Here is a 24,369-nt window from a genome sequence, read left to right on the forward strand (position 1 = left end):
CAGCCCGGAAGAACTGATCATGTCCAACCAAATTCAGGTTCACAAGAAGAGTCCAGCAAGATGTTACTGCAAAGCAAATTCCAATGAATGCTATGATCAGCATTTTGGATATCCTTAAAAAATTTATAGATAGACAATGTTGAATATTATGATCATGTCCTTTTAAGGTACTCCATTCTTATAATATTTATACACGGATGTCTCAACAACTTATAAAACTTGCTTTCAAGCTTTCTGTGGCCCTTTTGCATTTGCTTTACCAAGTGGAAGCTTATCAACCTACCATATACATCAATTCCACCAGTACTGGCATAAGAACCTCCTTGACATCCAAACATACACAAATTCACTTCCATAGCCCACGGAGGAAATATCATTTTTCGAAGAAACATGGCAATACATTTTAGTTGGCACCAGGGATCACTTTTTCTGGTCTTTTGTTTTCTTGGGTTTCTTTCCTTCCCAGCTGATGCAGCATTAAAGAAGTATCAGTTTGATGTAAGTTCTTAATGTTTTTTCTTTCCTATTGACTAGGGTTCATTCTCATTCATGATCTTTATTAATGCATCTACAAATTGAATTATTATAAGCTACCCTTCTTCTTCTTTGGGTCTCAGATTCAAGTCAAGAATGTGAGCAGGCTATGCCATGCAAAACCAATTGTTACAGTAAATGGGATGTTTCCAGGCCCTACCATTTATGTTAGAGAAGGAGACCAAGTTCTTGTCAATGTCACAAACTACGCGCAATATAATGCTTCCATTCATTGGTATATATGTTGAATTAAGATATAAACATTGTTGATCATACTTTGACATGAATGTCCATTACAGTTAGCTTAAATGCACATAAACGCCTGCAATTGTTTGTTTTACACAGGCATGGCTTGAAACAATTTCGCAACGGTTGGGCTGATGGACCAGCTTATATAACACAGTGCCCCATCAAAACTGGGCACAGCTACACTTACAATTTTCAAGTCATGGGTCAGCGAGGAACCCTATGGGGCATGCACACATTTTATGGCTAAGAGCAACAGTCTATGGTGCCATTGTTATCATGCCTAAGGAAGGAACTCCGTTTCCATTCCCTCAACCTTACAGTGAGGCTAATATAGTCCTAGGTAGGTGGTAATATTGATGATGATCACCTAGAATTGTTTGAAAATTTTCAAAGTGGAATGATCGTTTAACAGGAAGATATTTTGTGCAGGTGAATGGTGGAATTCAGATATTGAAACAATGGTTAATCAAGCTAATAAGTTGGGCTTGCCTCCCCCTACCTCAGATGCTCATACTATCAATGGAAAACCAGGGCCACTCTTCCCATGCTCTGAGAAGCGTAAATAATCACACTGTTTTTCTATAAATGCCTTTCTTCCCTAATGTGAAACAGCTAAAAAGGAAAATGAAAATGGTTAGGCTGTTCCTTCAGTTATGCTTGTAAAATGACCTAGATCCTTTACTTCTCTTGTTTCAGATACATTTGCCATGGAGGTCGAGTCAGGTAACACTTATCTCCTAAGGATTGTCAATGCTGCACTCAATGACGAGCTCTTCTTCGCCATTGCTGGCCATAACATGACAGTTGTGGAGATTGATGCAGTCTACACCAAGCCCTTCACAACCCAAGCTCTCCTAATTGCACCAGGCCAGACCACAAACGTCCTAATTAAAGCCGATCGATCTCCAAGTAGATACTTCATGGCAGCCAGGCCTTTCATGGATGCACCAATCCCTGTGGACAACAAGACTGTCACTGCAATTTTACAATACAAAGGCATCCCAAACACCATTCTCCCAACACTACCCCAATTGCCTGCTCCTAATGACACTAACTTTGCTTTGAGCTATAATGGTAAGCTTAAGAGTTTGAACACTCTACAATTTCCTGCAAACGTCCCTCTTCAAGTTGATCGCCATCTTTTTTACACTATCAGTTTAGGACAAAACCCATGCCCTTCCTGCCAAAATGGAACACAGCTCACAGCTTCACTGAACAATATAACCTTTGTGGTGCCAAAAGTTGGGCTTTTGCAAGCTCATTATTCCAATATGAATGGAGTTTTTAGAACTGACTTCCCAGATCGCCCTTTTGCCCCATTCAATTACACAGGCGCACCACTTACTGCTGACCTCGGCACTTCCCTAGGAACAAGGCTCAGCAAGTTGGCTTTCAATTCAACCATTGAATTGGTATTACAAGACACTAATCTCCTCACGGTTGAGTCGCATCCCTTTCATCTTCATGGTACAACTTCTTTGTTGTGGGGACTGGGATTGGAAATTTTGATCCCAAGAAAGACCCAGCTAAATTTAACTTGATTGATCCTCCAGAGAGAAATACAGCTGGAGTCCCAACTGGAGGTTGGACAGCTATAAGGTTCAGAGCTGATAATCCAGGTAATCCAATGTTGAAATACTACATGCATCTGCAGAAACCACTCTGAATATTATGTTGCTTAATATTTGGAACTAAGATTTTCATTCATTAACTATATATATTGGTTTGCAGGCGTTTGGTTCATGCACTGTCATCTAGAACTCCACACCATGTGGGGGCCGAAGATGGCTTTCGTAGTTGAGAATGGAAAGTCGCCAGAAGAATCTGTTCTACCACCGCCGGAAGACCTTCCGCCCTGCTAGATATCGCATACCAAGGAGAAATCTTGATTGTCACTTGGCGGAGCTTCAGTCTCTTCTGCTTTTTTTTTTTTCCCCTCTTCTCCTGCAGAAGTTGCAGTATTCATTCTCTGAGAATGTGAATCATCGAATCCATAATTGAATAAATTATTTTAAAACTGTTTCGAGGATTTTGTCATCACTGTCCTAGAAAATTAGAAATAAAGGTTTCCCAGGGCTTAAGTGATCCAGCTCGCAGTCCAAGGTGATCTGATCTAATTAAGAAAAATACCTTTCCTTATCATTTAATTCAAATCACTCCAAAGTCCAAACCTTTATTTTTATACACGTCTTTACTAAAAATTAGGGATGTAAGGGGGTCGACCAAGGAAAACTCCTATCCTGATCCCGCCTGTAAAATTATTGTACGTCCATCCCCTTTTCATCTTAGTGTTTGTTTTTTAAAACAACTTGTTATTACATTTCAAATAATTTTTTCTTTTTGAACTTTTTTGTTTACTTATTACTTATGTCTTAAATTTTTTCATCCAATAAAACAAAAATCAAATATTTAATTTTTTTTCTTAATGCTAAGAGTGAACCACCATAAATCAAGTGAATTGATTGATTTTTTTTTTCTTATTTTTTAATACTTAATAAAAATAAAAAATTAAATAAATAAATAATTTAATACTTAATATTATCAAACACTATTTTTTCTTAAATTCTATTTAGAATTAAGTAAAAAAAAACAAATAATAATGTGTGTTTCTTCTTCATGCTCGAAGTTGCTTTTTCCAATTTTTAAAGGTTGCAAAGTCAAACAATAAACTTAAAAGTAAATAAATAAATAATCTAAGGCGAATTCCAAATATTGACCGGCTCAAATGGAATTTAATTTCCATACATTCAAGTCAAGTTTGATATAATAAGTACATTCTAGATAAGCAAGGAAATGGGTCAAGCCGAGCCGAGAATCTATCTCTAAGCCCAAGCCCAATCTAAGCCCATCTATTTAATAAATATAATTAGATTTTTAAATGCAAATAATGTAAACTTTTCGCATAATTGTCAAGAATAATAATGACTCTTCCACCTTTTAAAGGGCTCAAACCTATCCTTTGCATATTATTTTTGAATTTTTGGAGTTGTTAGTGACTAGGCTAGGCTTGGTCCAACCCAATGGTTGGGTGAATTTTTGGGGGGCTTTAATACTTGAGTTGGGCTTGGGTCGGGCTTAAATATAGGCTCTGCAGCTTTAGTCCAAAGCCTATGGGCTAAATTTGTATCTGTAATTACAAATAACATAAGTTAGTTGTATTTATATTAAACTTTAGGGGAGGTTAATGGAATTTTATGTCTTATTCTCTAAGTTATGAATGTTGTTCAAAATTAAATGGGTGTTTAGGGTCAATTGTACAACTAATAATCATGCCGAAAGATTTACAACTATGTTAGGGCCAAAGGTTTTTAGGAGACAAATCGACCTTAGATGATTTTGAAACGTTCAGTGTAGTAGTAAAGCCCTTATCATTTGAGTTATGTTTATCCATGGAAGAAAATATCGGTAATCACGGATATATCGGTATTTCGATTTTACGGATATATCGGAGATATATCGGTGGATATTTTGGAAAAAAATATCGGTAAGCTTAAAATTGTTAAAAACTCATGAAAATGTAAGGAAAACCTCATAATAATATAATTAGAAATATAATAGACATTTTAAAGTTATTTTATTGAAAATTTTGATATATGTATAACATGATTTATCATATTTAATAATAATGTCGTATGCATCGATAAAAATATGAATTTTATAAGTATACATTTATTATTAAATTACACCTAATATTATGATATTTGATTATAATATGTCTAATTTTAAAATATATATTAGTATTAAAATATGATACATTTAATTCAATTGTATTAAATAATATAAAATAAATAATGATATATATAATTTTTTAATATTTAATTAATTATTAATGATATTAAAAACATTATGAAGAAAATTATATAATTTTTATATTTTTGGTAATTAATAAAAAGACTTTGCATTTAATTATAAAATAATTATAATTAATTTGCTCTTAAAAATATTCTTATATTTTCTTTATATAATGAATTTAAGTATATATATAGTTGTAGCGGGTCTGACTTTCGTTGACCCGCGTTGACCACGCGATATATCGCCGAAAAATCGGCGATTTATCGCCAAATCACCTATATATCGCGAGAAATAGGCGATTTCTCGCGAGAAATCCCGAAATATCGCCGGACCGATATTTCTCCATGAAATATCGTGTCGAAACCCATCGATACACGATATTTCGGCGATATATCGCCGAAATATCGCGATATTTTCTTCCATGTGTTTATCTTAATTAGCAATTACTTTCAATTAGAACATTCAATAAATCGATGTTAACATGTTTCTTAATGGAGAAATTGCAAGAAACTATGTATACAACACAACCAAAAGGATTTGAAGATAATTAAGTTAAAGCCTTAGTAATTTTGTAGATTGCATAAACTCTTTATGGACTTAAACAAACTCTTAGAGCATGATTTAACAAATTTAAAGTTGTCTTGTTGAGTTGGGGTTTTGTCAATTCTACATCATCTACGTTCTTTTTTCCTTTCGTAGAAAAAATAAAAATAAAAATAAATAAAAACTACTTCTTTTGATACTCACTAAAGAATATGTTTCTTTGGCTAGCAAATTGGTGACCAATTTGAATATTAAGTTTGCTCTTAAAACATTATAATTGGGATAGTTCTGGTCTTTTTTGAAACTAGTAAATGCTCACTTAAGTTGAGTACAAGAAAAGAAAATAAAATTATCAAAGCATTGCAAACCTCTCTTATTCAAAAGCCCAAGAAAAGAAAAGAAAATAAGATTGTCAAAACATTGCAAACCTCTCTAATTCAAAGCCCAAACATCCGGTGAATAATAATAATAATAATAATAATAATCACAAGGAAAATAAATATAAAAATATTACCTTTCTTTTTTATCTTAAATAGGGAATTTCCCATTTAAAACTCTTACTAAATGAAAAGATTAAATCCTCATTTAAGTTGATTATTAGTATGGAAAATATTAAATGTTGAATTACCTTTTAAGTTTGTGATGGTAGGAATGACTTCCTCAAATAATTAAAATCCTAACTAAATGAAAAGATTAAATTTTCATTTAAGTTGATTATTAGTATTGAAAAAGATTAAATTTTAAATTATTTTTTAGATTTGTGATGACAATTTCAGGAATAACTTCTATTATGTCAAATAATTAAAACTTTAACTAAATGAAAAGATTAAATTCACATTGAAGTTGATTATTAGTATTGATAAGGGTATTTTTGGAAACAAAAAAGTAACAAACACCTCCTACTTTTATAGGATTAACCTTTTCCTTTGTAGTTTCTTGAAAAGTAGTTTTAAAATTGAATTTGAATACAAAATCTAAATGAAGTTATGAACATACAAGAAATTAAAATCTTAAATTAAATCCCTATTAAAATAATTGATGGAATAGAAATTGATGATAAATAAAAAAAATAAATTTTCAATTACCTTTTATTTTATGATGACAATTTCAAAAATGGTTTTTATTACGTCATGTAAATGAAAAAAATTAAATTCTCATTTAAGTTGTTTATTAGTATTAAAAAAAATTTAAATTTTGAACTACCTTTTAAGTTTGTGATGATAATCTCAATAATGACTTCTGTTACATCAAATAATTAAAAATCTAACTAAATGAAAAGATTAAATTATAATTTAAGTTAATTATTAGTATTGATAAAAGTATTTTTGGAATAAAAAAATGACAAACACTTCATACTTTTATGGATAGTATAGATTAGACAAGTACATTCATGACCTATTGCTGAAAACCAATATGGCTAATACTAAGTTCAGTTCAATACCCATGTGCTTAGGCAAGAGATTGCCTCATAATAACGGTACTCCGTTTGAGCAACCCTCTATCTACAGAAGTAAGACATGGGCTTTACAACATTTGACCATGGCTACACCAAATATAGATTTTGTTGTCAACAAACTCAGTGTAACCATTGGACAACTTAACTTTGCTACATTTGCTCGATTGAATTTAGAAGGGTACTCTTTTGTTGATTAGCCCAACTCTCTTGACTACAAAGGATTGATCCGCTAGTAGCCACTGTTTTTCTAGGAGGGAATGAATTTGATCGCTAGAGAGATATGGATTGTTGCAAGAAGTAGCATCGAAATGAGAGCATTAGGCCCTATTTGGTAATGGTTTTTAAAACAGCTTTTTGTTTTTCAAAACAAAAAGAAATATTTAGTAACCAAAAAAGCCAAAAAAAAAAACAGTTTTTTGTTCTTGAAAATAAAAAACATTCCATTAGGAGTTGTGAAGGCATACTCACTTGGCAAACACTTATTTCCCTTAGAAAAGTAAGTTACATGGATTCATGGGTACCTTTTATTTAATTTAATTTTTTATTTTTAATTTCACGATTAAAACAAAAAAAAAAAAAAACATATGGATGTATCAAGTTCCTAACCCTTCCTCCAAGTTGATTTTCACATAGCAATACAACTACAAGTTGATTGAAAGAAACTACAACGAGAAAGCAGTACATACTGATCCATACCCTCCTCCAGTCTGCTTCCTACTCATAGAACTTGAAGGTAAATCACTTTCCACAAAATACTATATATGCATACAAAAGCTTGAGCATCTGACACAGCACAAAATGAAACCATCTCCTCCCCAATGGATTTGACCAAACATTCATCAGCTAATAGAATGGGTCAAGCGCTCGAATGAAAGGAGCATTTCAAAACAAAGCTGACACTGTTGACTAGGAAGAAGGAACTTATCATTTCCATTTCAGATCCAAACTAACAGCACCCATGTCATCACACACCAAAATATACGGTTCTACTTCTTATGCCCTTTTATTAATGTGCCCATTTGGAGATATAAGAGATATAGGGAGAATATCAAAACAGATAGAGAGAGAGAGAGAGAGAGAGATGGAAACAAATTCAAGTCCCCAGAAATCAATCAGCAGCTCATATGCATAAGGAGCCTTCAACTCAACAAGTCTATGAAAAGGAAAGAACCTCCCAGCTTAACTCAGTCACAATTAAATGACAGACTAAGGTTCCAAGATGTGTAAACCATCATAAGCTAAAATTGCAATACACACAAAAATTTATACTGGAATCAAGTCAATTGACAAAAACTGCACTAAGAAGAGCGAGAAGCAGAGAGTTTAAGGCATTCACTTTGACATCTCCGAAGGCAAATATCATTCCAGTTGGGTACTTGATGCTGGTTAACACAGACAGTCCGGGCACAAGCATCAGAGCAAGCATCTAGCTCTGATACACCACAAACAGTAACACAAGTATCATGACTCGGGTCTTTAGAGAATGTACCCACCTTCTTCAACATTCTTTTTGATGTACAGACCCTCTCACAGACAAATATCTCATCAGAGGTCTTCTCCCTCCCCCTGGCACTCTTAATTCTCTGCTCTTCAGCATGCCTTCTTTTCATTCTCAAAGCTTGCCCTGCAACAATGGCTGGAATAGCAGCCCCCAACAGGGACCACCATACTTCCACCATCTGCAGAGATTAGGTTCTTTCCTTTTGTCCTCTTCTTCTGCACTCTAACAAAAGAGAAAATACTTACAAACTAAGTTGTTCATTTGTTCTCTCCATAGTGTTAGTGGCTTCTCTAATTTAAGAAAACTTAGCCTACTTTTTCAGCATGAATAAAGTTAATGGTCCAAGAACTGAGATAAATCTACTACACACATACATAACATTGTTGAAGTAAATAGCATATCATAGGCTGAATACATTTTGAAGGATAACAGAAACATCAAAAGAAGTGTCTCCATGCTATAAAGGATGTGTACGAGATAGAGCTCCATATGTGAAATTTATTATAAAATCTATGGTGTATGAGAGAGAGAGAGAGAGAGAGAGAGAGATGGGTTGGTTATTTCCATGATGGGGGAAGGGTGTTCAAACTAGCCAGTGAAGAGAACAGTATTAATAATGGAAATTCCTTCAGGGCTGTGATATATATGTATGTATGAATGTATGTATCACTATGCCTAATAGAGTAGTGTAAGTAATGCTGGCTATGGCATCATAAAAATTAGAAGAAAGCCACCTTGTGTAAAAAAATTTCCTAAAAACACCCACGATATTGTCCTTGAAATCACATTCGAACAAATAACCATAAAAAATTTCACCAAAAGCCTAAATACCATGCCTTATGAATTAGATCCTCCAAAACAAAAACTAATTCATTTTTCTTCTTTTTGCTTTGTACTCTTTTTTTTTCAAAATTAATTTATTTATTGGCAGAATCACACACTCCAGACAAGAACACACTGCTCTGTCTAAAATTCAAATGTAATCAAACAAAAATAGTTTGATCTCAAGGAAAAGGATAAACCATGAGTTAGGTCACATTTGCTTTCCCATTTAAAAACTTTTCAACCCATGTCTGAAATCAATGTTTTCCTATACCAACAAAGCGAAAACCACAGTTCTATTATACAATCCCAAAACTAGTTATTCATCCTAAGAGATTCTGCCATCAATAATTTTCACTAGTTTCTAAAATTTTTTCCCACAGTATTTAAGTCAATACCCATTTTTATGGGACTACTACAAATCACAAAGACTATCCCACCATTACTTGCAATTTTTTTTTAAAAAAAAAATTATTGTAAAATGATAAAAGGTTCAGACCCAACTCTCCATGGATCTTGCTTCGTATATAATCTAGATTATCACTGATAGAAGAAGACCCATTAAACTAAACTTAAAAAAAAAACAAAAACAAAAGAAATGCGGCAAAACTTGGAATTGCATCAAAGAGTAAACACCCAAATCAATTAAAATGCGGCAAAACCCAATAACATATGAAAAAGTGAACACCCAAATCAGTATAATCAGTCTCAAAAAAACTGCACACAACGACAAAATTGAAATGACAAATCCAATGTGAAAAAAGTTCAATTTTGTGTATGGAATAATTACCCTTGATCAAAACCATGGTTTCTGCAATTTTGCTTTAGAAATTATCATTTATTGTGAAATTTCATGTCGGTAAAAGGGTTTCCTTTGGAAAATGATGGTGGGTTGCTGGGGGTTTAGGGTTAGGGTTTTTACCTGGAAGTCTGGAACTGAATGACTCGGTTCTTCTCTCCTCTGATGCCCACGGTACAAGCGGCCTTTACACTTCCCATTTTACAAATGGTTATTTAATTAAAAACCCCTTCTTTTTGTTTTCCTACGTATTTCTTTTCGTGGTTCACCCTTAAAAACTAGGGTTATTAGATTAATAGCGTAAGTGAAGACCCAATTTTTAAAATTTAACCATTTTTAGTTTTTTTTTTTTTTGTCTAAAAATAAAAATATCCTTACTATTTTCTTATAAAAATAACCTTTTATTTTATGTCAATAGTATCAAATTTATTAAAATATTTTTGATGAAATGTTATACGAAATATTGAAAAATTACATTATTTAATAAATTTTAAAAATATATTAAATTTTTATTTCAAAAAATAAAATAAAAAACCAATTTTAATTTTAGAAATATAATCTATTTTTATTTTTTAAAATAAGAAATAATTCTCAATTACATCACCAATATGAAGGAAGATAAAAAATTTATAAAATTTTTTGAAAGACCAATTTCATTATAATTCTTTAAATTGAAAAGATCTCATTGTGAAACAAAAATGTTAAAAATATGTTATACATTAGGCTGCAACTAGAGTTAGTCGAGTTTATGGTTAACTTGAGTTCAATCCTAATTAAAAAATAATCAACTCAAGCCTAATTCAATTTGTTCTCAAAATCAATATATTCAACTCATTCTCAACCTAATCTTATTTCTTTAAACTTGAGTTGAGTTTATATTAATTAAGTTGTATATTCAAAATCCATATCTATATTTTTTTTTTAAAAAATTATATATTTATATGAAAATATAAACCTTAAATAAAACAAAATTTTAATATAACAACAAAAAAAAGTAAAAAAAAAATCTATATCTTTTTAAAATAATAAAAAAGTATATGATATAGTAATATAATTTGACATTTTAAAAAAAAAATGAAAAAGAAAATGAATATTATTATGAAAATTTTATCTATTCTTTCCTTCTTTTCTTTTTCTATAAATAATTTCTTTATTTATATAAAATTATAGATAAAAAAGCATGCCTAGATTATCATTTTTTTTTAATTATATTTTTGGAAAGCAAAACAGGAGTTCATTCTAACCAATTGGCCACCCATGGGTCTAAGCTTAACTTGGGCCTAGGATTGAGACCATCAGATCGGCTCCCATGTGAAGCCAGTCATTCAAAGTAATTCGACCTTGTGGACCCAGGATTGACATGTATTGGGTTGAGCTTCTTGCTTGGAGCCTGGAGGTGAAATGTATTGGTGGCCCAACTTGAAGAAAAAACTTGGGTTGGGGTCGATGGAGATGTAGGCCTTGTTTGAATTAACTTATGAGATGTCGAATAAGTTCAACGAGAGTTTCAATATCTATTTAGCTAATTTTGTTTAAAGGGCTCATAGCTTCAAAAATAATTTAATATAAAAGTCGGAAAAATATTGTTTTTGATAAAAGTTTAATTTTGACTTATATAAAAGATATGACTATGGATGGATATTCTTTCGCTAAATTTCCTGTCACATATCGTTAGTTATTAAAACATTTATTTACATGTTCTTCATGATAAAAATGTGATACTTGATATACATACTAAATGCAGTGATTGACTAGAAAATTAAAAGTATGACTCTTGTAATTAATTCAATCTTTGAATCCATCATTGTTAGTTTATTTCAATTTTCATCTAATTAATATTTTGACTTTTTCTATTAAGTTAAAAGTAATGTATCGATATCAACCAATAAAAACAAAGTAAATTTGTTATTAATAAGTTCAATTTAGTTATATTAATTGATATTAACTTGTTATTTTTAGGCAACAAAATATTTTGACTTTTTCTATTCAACAAAAAAACAAACACCGCCTTAAGGTCTAATTTTCCACTTTAGATTTGGATAGTCAAAGCTAGTATTGATCAGTAAGTGGTTGTCATATTTATTCTAATTTATTGTAAATATGTATCAAAAGTATTTTTAAAATAATTCAAAAATTCCATCAAAAGGGACCTTAATTTATTAAAAAAAAGTAATAACCAATTTTGTTTATAGAAATCGTCTTCCTTCCAAATGATGTAACCCATTATTTGACCAAGGAATTAATAAGCTTGATTGCTTCACCAAATGATTAGTGGGCAAGGCCTTCAAAGGGTAGATTGAAGTGGTAAAGTCTCCCACTAAATAAAGAAATTTGACAACCAATTTTTTTTGTTTTTTTTGGTGGTATTTTCCAATGAGAAAAAGGCACTAGACCACCACTACAATGTAGTGTTATCTTTGTGTCTCTAGGGATATGGATGAGGCACACTAGTTATATTGCATTCTTAAAATTTCTTTTAAAATAAAAAAAATAAAAAATTGGGGTTTAAAAGTTTTTTCAAGTATAATACCAAAATGGGGAAAAGAAAAAAAAAGGGGGTTGGAAGTTCAACAAAAATGGAAGTGAGTGAGAAGAAGCCTAATTTTCTTCCATAACATTATAGGAACATAGACAGCATGATACATGATACATGATACACTACACTTTTACTTGCATAATTCCAAGGGAAAAAAAACAGCTTGGGAATTAATTCAAGAAAAAGGAGATTGGGAGGAAGCTTGTAAAGTCCAGTCATAGTCATAAGGAACCATGAGAGGCATCTGGTTGTAGTACCCCACACCAGGGATTGGATGGTTATGGATTCCTGTATATGTAGTTATCACATAGCTTGAATCTTCTATGTCCCTTTCTATCCTCTTCTTCACTTGGCAGTCTCCACTTGAACATCTATAGTAGTTCCTGTTATATGTACATCAATTACCCATCTTAATATATACCAAAAATCATAACTGTTGAGAAAAATATGGAATGGTTTTTTTTGGATTTTGGAATTATTTTGAACACCCAAGATGCAACCCTAACTATTTTTGAAGTAAAAAGAACTTAGCCCACTATTTTTGGACTCTTCTTCTTTCCAATTAAGGTATGTATGTTTGTATATGTCCCCTAAAAACAAAATTAATTCTACATTGTTTAATTAATTCTCTTTATTAATTATTCTAAAACCATGAACAAAAAAAGATTGATCATCATATGTACCTTGGATTTGGGCTGCTCTTCACCATCTTTTTCCCATACTTCCTCCATTTAAATCCATCATCCATGACGTCCAGCTCTGATTTCGTCCTAAAAGCAACAACTCGAGCCCCATCATCACTCTCCTTTGATCTCCTCACCCCATCTGAAAATACAAGTACTATTTCTTAAGTCGTCATGCAAAATCAATAAGAAAAAGGAAGAGGATGGAGATTAATTTCATTTTCATGTTACCATGTGTAGGAGTTGCAGTGTGGATCAGCTGATCAATATGGCCAGTACCTGTAACTGTTACGGCCGATGCTGCCGCCGTAGTCTGCGAGCATGAATCTTCCTCAGAGCCATCTTCGAGCATGAGATAATGGTAAAGGAATTCAAACTGGGAAGCGCAATTAGGGTCAGGGCTGGGGTTGGGGTGAGGGTTTGGAGGAGAGGAGGAGGAGGAGTAGTAGTAGTCCATTGTAGGAAGGTGGCAGTGAACATGCAAAGCAAAGCATAATGAGGAGGGTGGAGAGTGGGAGCAAAGTCGTATATATAGATATGCATTTAATAGTAAGTAGAGTTGTAGAGAAAGGGGTGGATACTTCGTGGACACTTTCCCGGAGACAACAATGAAGGTGCTTGACTAAGTGAAAAGTGTCACGTTTCAGACTTAGGCGCCCCCCATGATGTCAAGCCATGATGTCTGCTATACTTGCTGTGGCTGCTCTCTCTCTCTCTCTGATGGGACCAGTCCACCCAAATTTTATTAAAAAATAATCTAATTCTTATCCATACGGCAATCAACCTCACACAACCATAATTAATAATTATAATTTTGAATTTCCTTTAAAATAATTAAAATTATATTTAACAATTACTATTATAAATTTAAGCTTAAAATCATAATCGATAATTACAATTTTAAAAATTGAAGTCACCCACTACAATTTTTTTATGTTTAAAAAAATGAAAGAAAATTTAAAACCAGGATTCTTAGGTTTTGTAACTTGTAACGTAAAAACCAAAAATGGACTAAATTTTAAATTACCAGGAGTATATGACAATGAGTTGTACTGAGCTAGTATAATTATGTAGCAAGTTGTTCTTATAATTTATACATGTCACTGCCCAAAGAAAGGTTAAAACATGGTTGGCCACTTCCAAAAAGTTGTCATATATACCATGAACAGAGTGGAAATATAAATTATTCCAATAAAAAAAATAATAACAAATTTAATTTTATAAAAGAGTGGGAATCGGTTCTGATACCGATTCTTGGATAAATTTTGAACATCTTATTTTAAAATCAATTGATACTCGATACGAAAAATCAAGCTTTGAATTGATTTAACCTGATATGAGTTTCAAAAGTCTCTACTCCAATGAAGTGAGGTTAGTGCATGTGATCTTGAGTCCAATAGTTAAGATAGAAAATTATGAAATTGTGCATACTTGATTGGAATTGGATGTGGTTGTATTGATGACTTTCCAATGAAAATGGGCTAAGGCAAGTTCCTAGTCAAAATGAATGTAGCTGAGCTCGTGTAAGTGTCATTATCAAGCTAGGGAAGCAATAACTAGGAAAAGCTCTGTACCACCACAAACCAGTTCTATTTTGGAATGAGATGATGTTAGAAGGTTCAAAGAAATGTCTTGTGTCATGAAAATCAATCCTCTCATCTGGTCAATTTTTTCCTTCTTTCTTTCTTCTGTTTTTTTTCTATGTTCATATTCATTGGTGGTTTAATATGCTTTGCAAGAAAAGAAAACAGTTGGGAAGTAGCTGGGCAGCTTCACTTGAGCACATTGTCAAGCCCATAGAAAAAGACATTCATGGGTTCTTCTCCCTCAGTTTAATTTGTATTTAGTCGACTTTGTTTTGAAATGGAGCAAGACAACAAACCCAATTTCTTAAAATAGACATTGAAGCTGATGGGTGGAAAACTGATTTATGATGTTTTGTAAAATCTGAAATATTTTAAATATTTTTAAATGTGTTTTAAAAATAATTTTTACATTAATATTTTATTTTTAATTATTTTACATATTCGTATAATTATTTTTTAAAACACTAGTTAGAAAATAAATAAAAAATATTTTTAAAAACAATTATATTTTATACTTTTAAAAATAGAAAATAAAAAATTATTCTTAAAAACAATTGCCAAACATGACTTTAATTTCTTCACTTTTTTTTTTTTCACATTTTCTCTTAAATTTTATGAGAATCAAACATAATAAAAATAAAAGTTAAAATTTTTTAAGTTTTAATATTTAGACAAAATCTCTTAAAATAAGATCTAATTTAAAAGATAAACAATACTAAAACATGACCGACTTCAAACAAAAAAGACACAAAAAAAAGAAGAAAAAACATATCTTAAAACATTAATAATAAAGCCTATTTGAAAATGGTAAAGTGAAAAATTGTTCTGGAAGTTTGTAAGACAGTAAGGCCTATGAAATTTTGTTGAAAATAGCAGGAGTAGTTGGAGTAGTGATCAGGCTAGGACTCCCCCTTAGGACATCTTTTCTCCAAGCCACAGCTAAGACACTGAGAAATCGGAAGTCCCCATATTGACTATGAAATCTGTCTTTCAAATCGGTAGAGCGCCCCTTTTTGATTTTTTCTTTTTTAAAATTCATGAAAACCAGTAAGAATGCAGCTCTATTGTGGATTTAGGTTGATGTCCAAATCAGATGAGGATCAAATGAGATTCTTTAATTATTTATGTTTACGTTCTTGGCAAGTTCTCATCATTTGCTTTTTGCAGCCCACTTCCCAAGCCACTTGTATGTACACTGGTCATCCAAGCTCCTGGCCATGGTTGAAAAACTTGTGTTTTTGGAGAATGGGCTGCTTTCAGTGATGGTTAATTAGGCCGCTTTGGGATGGGCCACTCTTGGTAAGTTTTAGGTATTGTTTCCCTGTGACCCTCTTTCTGCAATCAAATTAACATAATTCAGAACAAATTAAGACACCAATTTTTATATGGAAAACTTCCAATGTGACAAAAATCAATGAGTTGTAATAGGGTACAACAAGTACTTCTCTAGTAAATTAGTCATTGAAAACTCAACCAAAAATGGATTTCAACAAGTATCATCAAAATTAAAAGTTTCAATCTCATAAAAATATAAGCAATGAAATAGAGAGAACAACAATACAAATTGGTAAAAACGTAACTTAACATGCATTCTTCGTAAAAGAAAAACTCATAAAACTCTTCTTTCTTCTCTCTCTCTCTCTTTCTTTCTCTCTCCCTTCCTCTTGTTCTTGGGTGCCAACAATGATGAAAAAATTGGATATTATTGCCGAAATATCGATGATATTTTGGATATTGGAGGTGGCCGAAATGACTTTGGCTACCAATTATCTTTTCTTTCTCTCTCCCTTCCTCTTGTTCTTGGGTGCCAACAATGATGAAAAAATTGGATATTATTGTCGAAATATCGATGATATTTTGGATATTGGAGGTGGCCGAAATGACTTTGGCCACCAATTATCAATAGAGAAGAATTTTGGCAAAATCGTCGAAATATTGGCTATATATCGATTTTTGGACAATAAATCAACGAAAAACTGGAGCGTGGAGTGACGCGTTAGGCGAGGGCGGTTGCAAAAATCGCTCTTACATTCAATGGTTAGATTTGAATTTTTGATGATCCAATGATCCAGATTTCACCCATGTTTTTATATTATCATTTTATTTTATATTTTCCTTTTATTTTTATCACTTTTCATATTTATCTCATTAATCCTATTTTTAAAAATTATTATCACTTCACTCTTATTTTTTTTTTATATTATCCTTCCAAATTTATTTAATTTTAAATGTTTTTATTTTAAAATATTAAAATTATAATTTTACCCAAAAAATTGCTACAATATAAAAAATTAAGAAAGTTATAATATTTTATAAATTAAAATTAATTTGATAAGATAAATCATTAATAATTTTAATTATTTAAATAAATTAATGTTAATAGAAAAAGTTGTTACCACATATTTTTAATAAAATTTTAGAAATTAAATCTCAAATAAAATATTTTATATAAAATAATTTAATTTTTCATTTAAAATGTAATAAAACATGTTTTAATAAAAGTATTTTAAAATTTTTAAAATAAATATTGTCTTCAATAAGATGGACTCCCTTCATCTTATAATATGATGGAACCACATCGATCTTCATTTTGGTACTAAGGACTATTACAATGTCATATGTATTATATTTATGTATAAATTGTTCTTATTTAATAAAATCAAATATTTCTTAACTCAATTATAACTTTCTAAGTGTACACTTCCAAAATTCATATTTATTATTATTAAAATCCAAGTATCGAATCTATCGATATATCTCTGCTTATCGATATTTTTCTTCTTGACCACATCTATTTCAATTATTTTTACAAAATAACTTCAAAATGTGTATTCTTGCTTATTTTATCATTTTTTTTGGAGTTTTTCCAAGCATTCCTATGAATTTTGAATAATTTTCGCTCCATCGATATTTGTGAAAAAATATCCACCGAAATTTCTTCGATATTTTTGATGTATCTTTAAAATTGAAGTACCGATATATCCGTGATTACCGATATTTTCATTATTGGGTGCCGCACAACACATTCTTTTTATTTTTTTGTTTCTATTTTATTACCTATTTTTATTGAGTGAGTGGGTCCCTCCACTTCCATATGGAAAGGGACCACACCTAAAAATTTCCCACTCGTAACTCATATGGGGGAAGTCTCCCCCATACTTGCAACAATTCCACAAACAAGCTTTTCTTTAAGCAATCTTTTGACCATTATATCTAAGCCATCATCATCAGTATCAATTTTCTACGGTTGTGGCAAATTTAACTAAAGAATATCTCGAATTCAATAATATCTCACATTTATATGCTTCGATGACACAGAAGTGTCCCAACACATAAATTCTAATAATAAGCTCAAAGAATTGCAAATTCTTACTCTAGTAGCATGAGCAGGGATTCTAAAACGAAGGGAACTTTGACAATTTATTGGGAACAAATGATGTAGAATTAGTATATCAGTCATGTCTTTGGAAAGCTTATTGTCTTAGCTGTCATATGCATTTTGAATAATTGGATTTGGAGACAAATTGGTTAGCTAGTTTAGAGGATGATATTCAACACATTTTAGAGAGAAATTAGCATCTAATTTCAATCTTCTTTGAAATTTCTTTCCTTTTAAGGTTACCTAATTTTTTACTTTTATGCATTTTTGTCTATTTTTCAAAGTATGGTATTTAATTGTCTCATGGCATGGCCAACCATAACATTGAAGGCTTCATGAGGGGTGTGATTTTACTAATAAAATTCTATATTTTAGGTTTCTCTTCTTAAACTTTGTATCTCTTGGAGTTAATTTCTTGAGTTAGTTCTTTGAGTGGTGAGTGTTTTTAACTCGGTATCCCTTATTGTATTCCTTAAGGTGGTGTTTTTTTGCATCCTTTTGAGTTTTTAATTTGGGTGGTGAGTTGTTTATACCTTATGAGTTGTTTTTGTGTCCCACCAAATTTGACATCATTCAACCATAAGTAGAAAGTGGAGTTCTTGTTGAGGTGGATTATACTCTGATTATAATATTATAAAGTAATTTTTTATTACTTCTAACCTAATTCTTGTTGGAACTTTTTCATCTACAAGACTTTTTTGCAAGTTTCAGTTATAGCAATACGCTTAGCCTTGGTACTAGTTGATAAAGAAATACATTTTTGTAGTTTATTTTACCATGAAATGGCTCCCTATGCAAAAGTAATCAAGCATCCCAATGTGAACTTTCTAGAATTAATGTCATCAACCATGTGTACATCTATGAAGCCATCTAATATAGGTTGGTCATTTCCAAAGCATAAGCATACTCTAAAAGTGCTTTTAAGATACCTAAGAATTCATTTCACTATTACCCAATGTTCTTTTTCTGGATTAGAGAGATATCAAATAACAACCTCACCTACATGAGCTATAATTGGCCTCATATGTAGCATAACACACATCAAGCTACCAACTACGAATGCATAACACATTTTTCATGTCTTCCTTCTTTTTCTCACTTGTAGGACATTACTTGGAACTAAGCTTGAAATGGCATGCAAGTAAAGATATACTAGGTTTTGCCTTGCTGGTGTTGAATCTCTCTAAAAACCTTTTAAATGTTTCTCGCCTGAGATAACTGATATTTCTTATTCTTCTTCATCAAGAATAACCTTCATGCCAATGATCGACTTAGTTGGACCCAAATCCTTTATGACAAATAATTTACTCCAATCTTTCCTTTTTTTTTAAAGAAAAAAAAAAATCTTAGTAGCATCGTAACCAACATTCAAATTGTCATCCACATGAAGTAAAAGAATAACAAAATCATCATTAGAAAATTTATTTACAAATACATAGTGGTAAAAATTAATCTTACCATGCACATTGTCATCCATAAAAGGAGTTAAACTTTCTATACTACTACCTAAGTGCCTACTTCAGCCTATATAGGTTCTTTCTCAGCGTACAAACAAAGATTTTCCTTGCCTTTGACCTTAAAGCTTTCACTTGTTTCATGTATATTTTCTCTTCTAAGTCACCATGGAGGAAAGCAGGTTTCACATCAAGTTGTTCAACCAAATTTGAATTGGCAGCAAACCCCAAAACAACTTTGATAGAAGACATTTTTACAATAAGTGAGAAAATCTTTTCAAAGTCAACATCATTTTTTTCTTTTTTACTAAATCATTTCATAATCAATCTAGCTTTGTACCTTATATGTGAGCTACTTTCTTTAATCTTCAATTTGAATACCTACTTGTTCTTTGAACTTCTCTCATGTTTAGGTAGTTTCACTAAGTCATAATTATGGTTTTCATGTAAGGACTTCATGACTTCTTGCATGGAATTTAACCATTTTTTTTCTTTTCATGTGACAATACCCTCAAGAAGGTTGTTACTCTCTAGTGGATCTTCTTAATTGAGGTTCATCTAGTGGTTCTCAATTTACTCATCTTCATATATGGGCTCACATCAACTAAAGGACCATCATTATGATCTTTCTGTACATCTCTCCTATCGTTGGTATACATTGTTGGTGGATGAACCATGCTTAAGTAAATTGGTTCATCACTAGTAGGCTTTGGCTTTTTGACTTCTCAAAATCTGCAATGGTTGGATTTTCAAAGAAAGCAGTATCTCTACTTCTAATGACTTTGTTGTTGATTTTGTCCCAAAATCTACACCAGATTCTTCATGCTCATACTCGATAAAGAGACTATTTTGTCTTATTGTCAAGCTTAGACCTCTCGTCTCTAGAAACATGTATAAATTTCTTGTAGCTAAAAACTCTCAAAAAATCATAGGACTCATTTTTCCATGAACAAACTCTTTCAAGCACATCAACATTAAAAAAAACTAAAGGAGAAAGATTTATGAAGTCAACAACTATTCTCATTGTTTCCCCATAAAACGATTTAGGTAGTTTTGCATGAGAGAGCATACATCTAATTTTGTCATTGATAGTGTGGTTTATCCCCTTTGCAACTCTTTTATATTGGGGTGTTTTTGGAACTAGCTTCTTAAACTTGATCCAATGACTTTTACAATACTCTACAAATGGCCTTCTATATTCACCACAATTATCTGCTCAAACACATTTTAACTTTCTTTCAATTTCCTTCTGGATGGCAACATAAAAAAGCTTGAAAAAGATAGTCATTGGTATCTTAGATCATACATAGTAAGAGCAATATCAACTTCAGAACTTGATACTTTAATGTTCAAAATCATACCTTCACTTTGGGATATTCCCAAATACTATTTTCAAGTTGGCAATGCTCTCGAAGATCTCTGTTTTCCACTCAATGGCTCATTCAAGGATCTAGGCACCAAGAGAAAAATGGTCTTCTCTTTTGAGAAAGGTGGAGGCTAGGTTTCCTAAGTAGATCTAAGAGTGTTAACCCTAAACTCTAATGGATTTATATAGACAAGTAATAACCTTTAGCAAATAGGGCTCAAGACATGGGCTTAAGTCATTTAAATCTTAATCCATTAGGCCCTATTTAATTAATGAGTCCATGATATGGACCCCACTTAATTAAATAACCCAAATAAAACCCAATAGTCAATTAATAATATGATCTAGTGCAACTTTGTGCCATTTAATGCACACAATATAATTAATTTAATTTAATTTAAATTTTCTTAGTTACAAGGCCCACTAAGAATATGAGCCCGAGTGAAGACTATTAGGACCTATAAGAAAATACTAATTATCTTAAAATTATAATTTTGAGTTAGGTAGTTCCAAATCAACACATTTTTGTGACAAATATATATATAGTTTGATAGGTTATCAAAAATAGTGGTTGCGTGTAATTAAATCTTTGTTTCAATTTTAGACTTTTGTGGATTTATTTTAAATCCATTTCTCATTCAAATCATATTGTTAGTTTTATTTTTAAACCATAATTCTATAGAATATTATAGACATGAATTTGCTTGAAAAACAAAAGAGAAAATGGTCAAACAAAACTGCCTATTGAAATAAAATTTTCTTTAAAAAAGTTATATATTAAAAAACAAACTGTTCTAAAACATTTTAAATCTTAAAACAACTCATTATAGTACAATTGAAAATTCATGATAAAACAGCCTAAGATTTTTATATCTTTTTAACTTAGGCTTTGGTTATTGTTTTCAAAAACTGTTCTAAAAAAGAATTTTTTAGAACAGTTTTTAAGATATATTAATTGATGTTTTGTAAAAAAAAGTTTGTTTGAGAATTAGAAATATTTTTAACATATTTTTTTTTTAAATAATTATTATATTTAATGTTTTATATTTTTTTTAATCATTCTATATATTTATATAATTATTTTTTAAAATAACCCTCATAAAACAAGTGAAAATAACTACAAAATATTCTTTAAAAACACTTTATTTTCTATTTTTAAGAACACAAAAAGGAAAACGGTTTTCTAGTTGTTAAATGTGTTTTTATATATTTTTTTTATTCTGATGAATAGAAAACTATTATAAAAAATAGTTATCAAACATGACCTTTGCCACTCAATAATGTCAAAAGAATTTCTTCATTGCTTGAAGTTTTCATTCAATTTTTTCATATTCTGGTTTTTAATTGATCCCTTATCTTTTCTATTGGATACCTAACTTGAATTATAAGAAACTTCCATTTTGCACCATGCCCAAAAAAAAAGGAAGCTTTATTAATCTATTACATAATTATCTACCAATTCTTTATAATACATAATAGAGTGAATACACTCAAACAAAAATGAGCTTAAGATATGAGCTAAATATTAGATGATCATAAAAATAATGTTACATTAGAACCTTGGGGTTTTAATAAAAAGGAGGGTGAGAAGAAGTTTGTTGCAAAGCCCAATAATTAATAGGAAGTGTGATGTGGTTGCGAGGGGTGGGGTGGTTGTGGACTCCCTCATATGTAGTTATTACATAACTTGAGTCATCCCTATCCCTTTCTACCCTCTTCTTCACTTGGCATCCTCTGCTTGAACATCTATAGTAGTTCCTGTTGATGCACCACCCATATTAATCTTAGTTAGAAATCACAACTACTAATTTATGTACTAAAGAAATACATATCAAAATTACAATTGTCTCGGGAGTTTTATTATGAATTTTTCTTATCTTGTTGTATAAGAAATGTGGACTGCAATTTTAATTATTTTTTGGGGCAAAAATGAAAAAAAAAAAAAAATCTCGACCCAACTTGCCAACGTTGACATGCCAAGAAAATAATTGTCTCGTTTGTTAAAATTAAGCCATTTTTAGAAATGGACAAACATGTACTACTAATGGAGGTAAGTATAAGTATACTTGTATTTATGGTCCAAGCACTTTTATTGGGTGGTCCACTATTGTCTTTATCATCATGTGTGGTCTATGTATTGCTACTTTAACCAATAAAAAAAGTTTTAAAAAATTTAAGATATTGAAAAGGTACCTACCAAAGTCCTAATTTTGATAATTAAAATATATGAAAAAATCTGGGTCGATTGATGAAGATATAAGCAATACAATGAAAATACATGAAAATGATATTAAGTGGGTGTTTGATAAACCAACTTAATAATTTAAAGTGATTTAATAACTTAATTTAAGTCATTAAGTAAATTAAGTATATTTGATAAAATAATTTAATAATATAACTTAAAAATAAAAAATAATATTAAATAATAAGTAAAAATAATTAACTTATTCTTAAGTCTATATTTTATTTTATATTTTTACCTCTATTTGTCTTAATCATCTTCATGATCTCTTTTGTTACTCTACTCAACTTCTTTTACCGTAATTATAATCGATGAGGATAAATATATCAATTTGATGATTTAGAATAAATTTTAAGTCAATTTTATAAAAAAATCTCAATACATAAAGTAATAATTAAATAATAAGTTTTAAATCCACAACTTAAATATATTTTAATTTAAAATTAACTTAAATTATTGAATATTAAGTTTTACCAAACACTCTCTAGGTATATATATATTTATATAAAGTAATGAGATCTAAAAACATGTATGACTCGACTCAATTGATCATATTTTTTTTATACTTACAAGATCAATATTTTAAGTCAGATTAAAAAATTATATAAAAATGTTGAAAAATGATTCATCATTTGATTTAGTAATTCAATATCGTATATTTACCTTGGATAAATCGGGTTGCTCTTGATCTTCTTTTTTCCATATTTTCTCCACTTAAACCCATCATCCATGATATCCTCCTCCGATCTTGTCCTCAATGCAAAAACCCTAATCCCCATATCCTCCCCTCGTCTCTTCACTCCCCCTAAAATTTAAAGACAAATATTCTTAATTAATTTTAGAAAAACAAGCAAAAAAAAAATAGCAAAAACTAAATGATAAAAAGAGCAGCATGCATGCTAATTAATTACCATTCGTTGGAGTAGCACTACTTGAGAACTGAATATCACCGCCCATAATCTCCTCCTGCGAGTAATCCCCCGATGCCATAGCCGGTAATGGCGAGGTTTCCTCAAGTGCAATTGAGGAGGTTCTGAACATTACCCACCATTTATATATATATATATATACACACATGTTTAGATGCTACTTCTTGGAAATTGGAAAATGATGACGTGGAATGAGGTTTGTTTTTGATAGGCGAATGCTGTGCCTGGGAAGTAATACTGAGTAGTTGGGAGTTGGGACCTTTGTTAAGTCAACTAGTACTTTGACCACTTCATTTCTCAACGTAAGGGATGAGAAGAGTTTGGTGGAAATGTTTAGTTTCTTTTTTAAAACAAATAATCCCCGCATTCAATTTTTTTGTGATTATAATTTTAAGACCAGATAAAATCACAGTATTACCGATCATGATGATTATACAATTCGTAAGGAGGAGGTATTTATTAAAATTTAATATTTTTATTTAATAATTTAAATGAGTT

General features: G+C 30.9%; 2 protein-coding genes, 1 long non-coding RNA gene and 1 pseudogene across 4 annotated transcripts; 2 read left to right on the plus strand and 2 right to left on the minus strand.

Moving 5' to 3' along the window:
- Positions 1-351: 351 nt before the first annotated feature.
- On the plus strand, positions 352-2,812 carry LOC100249679 (laccase-11-like; annotated as a pseudogene).
- Positions 2,813-7,166: 4,354 nt separating this feature from the next.
- On the plus strand, positions 7,167-8,299 carry LOC132253633 (uncharacterized). The gene is made up of 2 exons (XR_009465488.1): positions 7,167-7,557; positions 7,786-8,299. It is a non-coding gene; the product is annotated as an uncharacterized LOC132253633 (long non-coding RNA).
- A 3,980-nt stretch (positions 8,300-12,279) lies between these two features.
- On the minus strand, positions 12,280-13,410 carry LOC100244369 (probable WRKY transcription factor 51). Of its 2 annotated transcripts, none has more exons than XM_010650559.2 (3): positions 13,195-13,410; positions 12,916-13,057; positions 12,280-12,615 (listed from the first exon to the last, which is right to left on the minus strand). In XM_010650559.2, exons 1-3 carry the CDS (start codon positions 13,370-13,372, stop codon positions 12,408-12,410), a joined length of 528 nt encoding a protein of 175 aa, XP_010648861.1. In that variant the 5' UTR covers positions 13,373-13,410; the 3' UTR covers positions 12,280-12,407. The 2 variants fall into 2 exon arrangements, with proteins under 2 accessions (XP_010648861.1, XP_002263836.1); XM_002263800.3 differs by having other exon boundaries at positions 13,147-13,410.
- An 8,688-nt stretch (positions 13,411-22,098) lies between these two features.
- On the minus strand, positions 22,099-23,968 carry LOC100852944 (probable WRKY transcription factor 43). The gene is made up of 3 exons (XM_003631795.4): positions 23,854-23,968; positions 23,606-23,747; positions 22,099-22,458 (listed from the first exon to the last, which is right to left on the minus strand). Exons 1-3 carry the CDS (start codon positions 23,930-23,932, stop codon positions 22,269-22,271), a joined length of 411 nt encoding a protein of 136 aa, XP_003631843.1. The 5' UTR covers positions 23,933-23,968; the 3' UTR covers positions 22,099-22,268.
- Between the last annotated feature and the right edge of the window lie 401 nt (positions 23,969-24,369).

Source organism: Vitis vinifera, chromosome 4 (assembly GCF_030704535.1).
Source record: "Vitis vinifera cultivar Pinot Noir 40024 chromosome 4, ASM3070453v1".
Classification (NCBI taxonomy): domain Eukaryota; kingdom Viridiplantae; phylum Streptophyta; class Magnoliopsida; order Vitales; family Vitaceae; genus Vitis; species Vitis vinifera.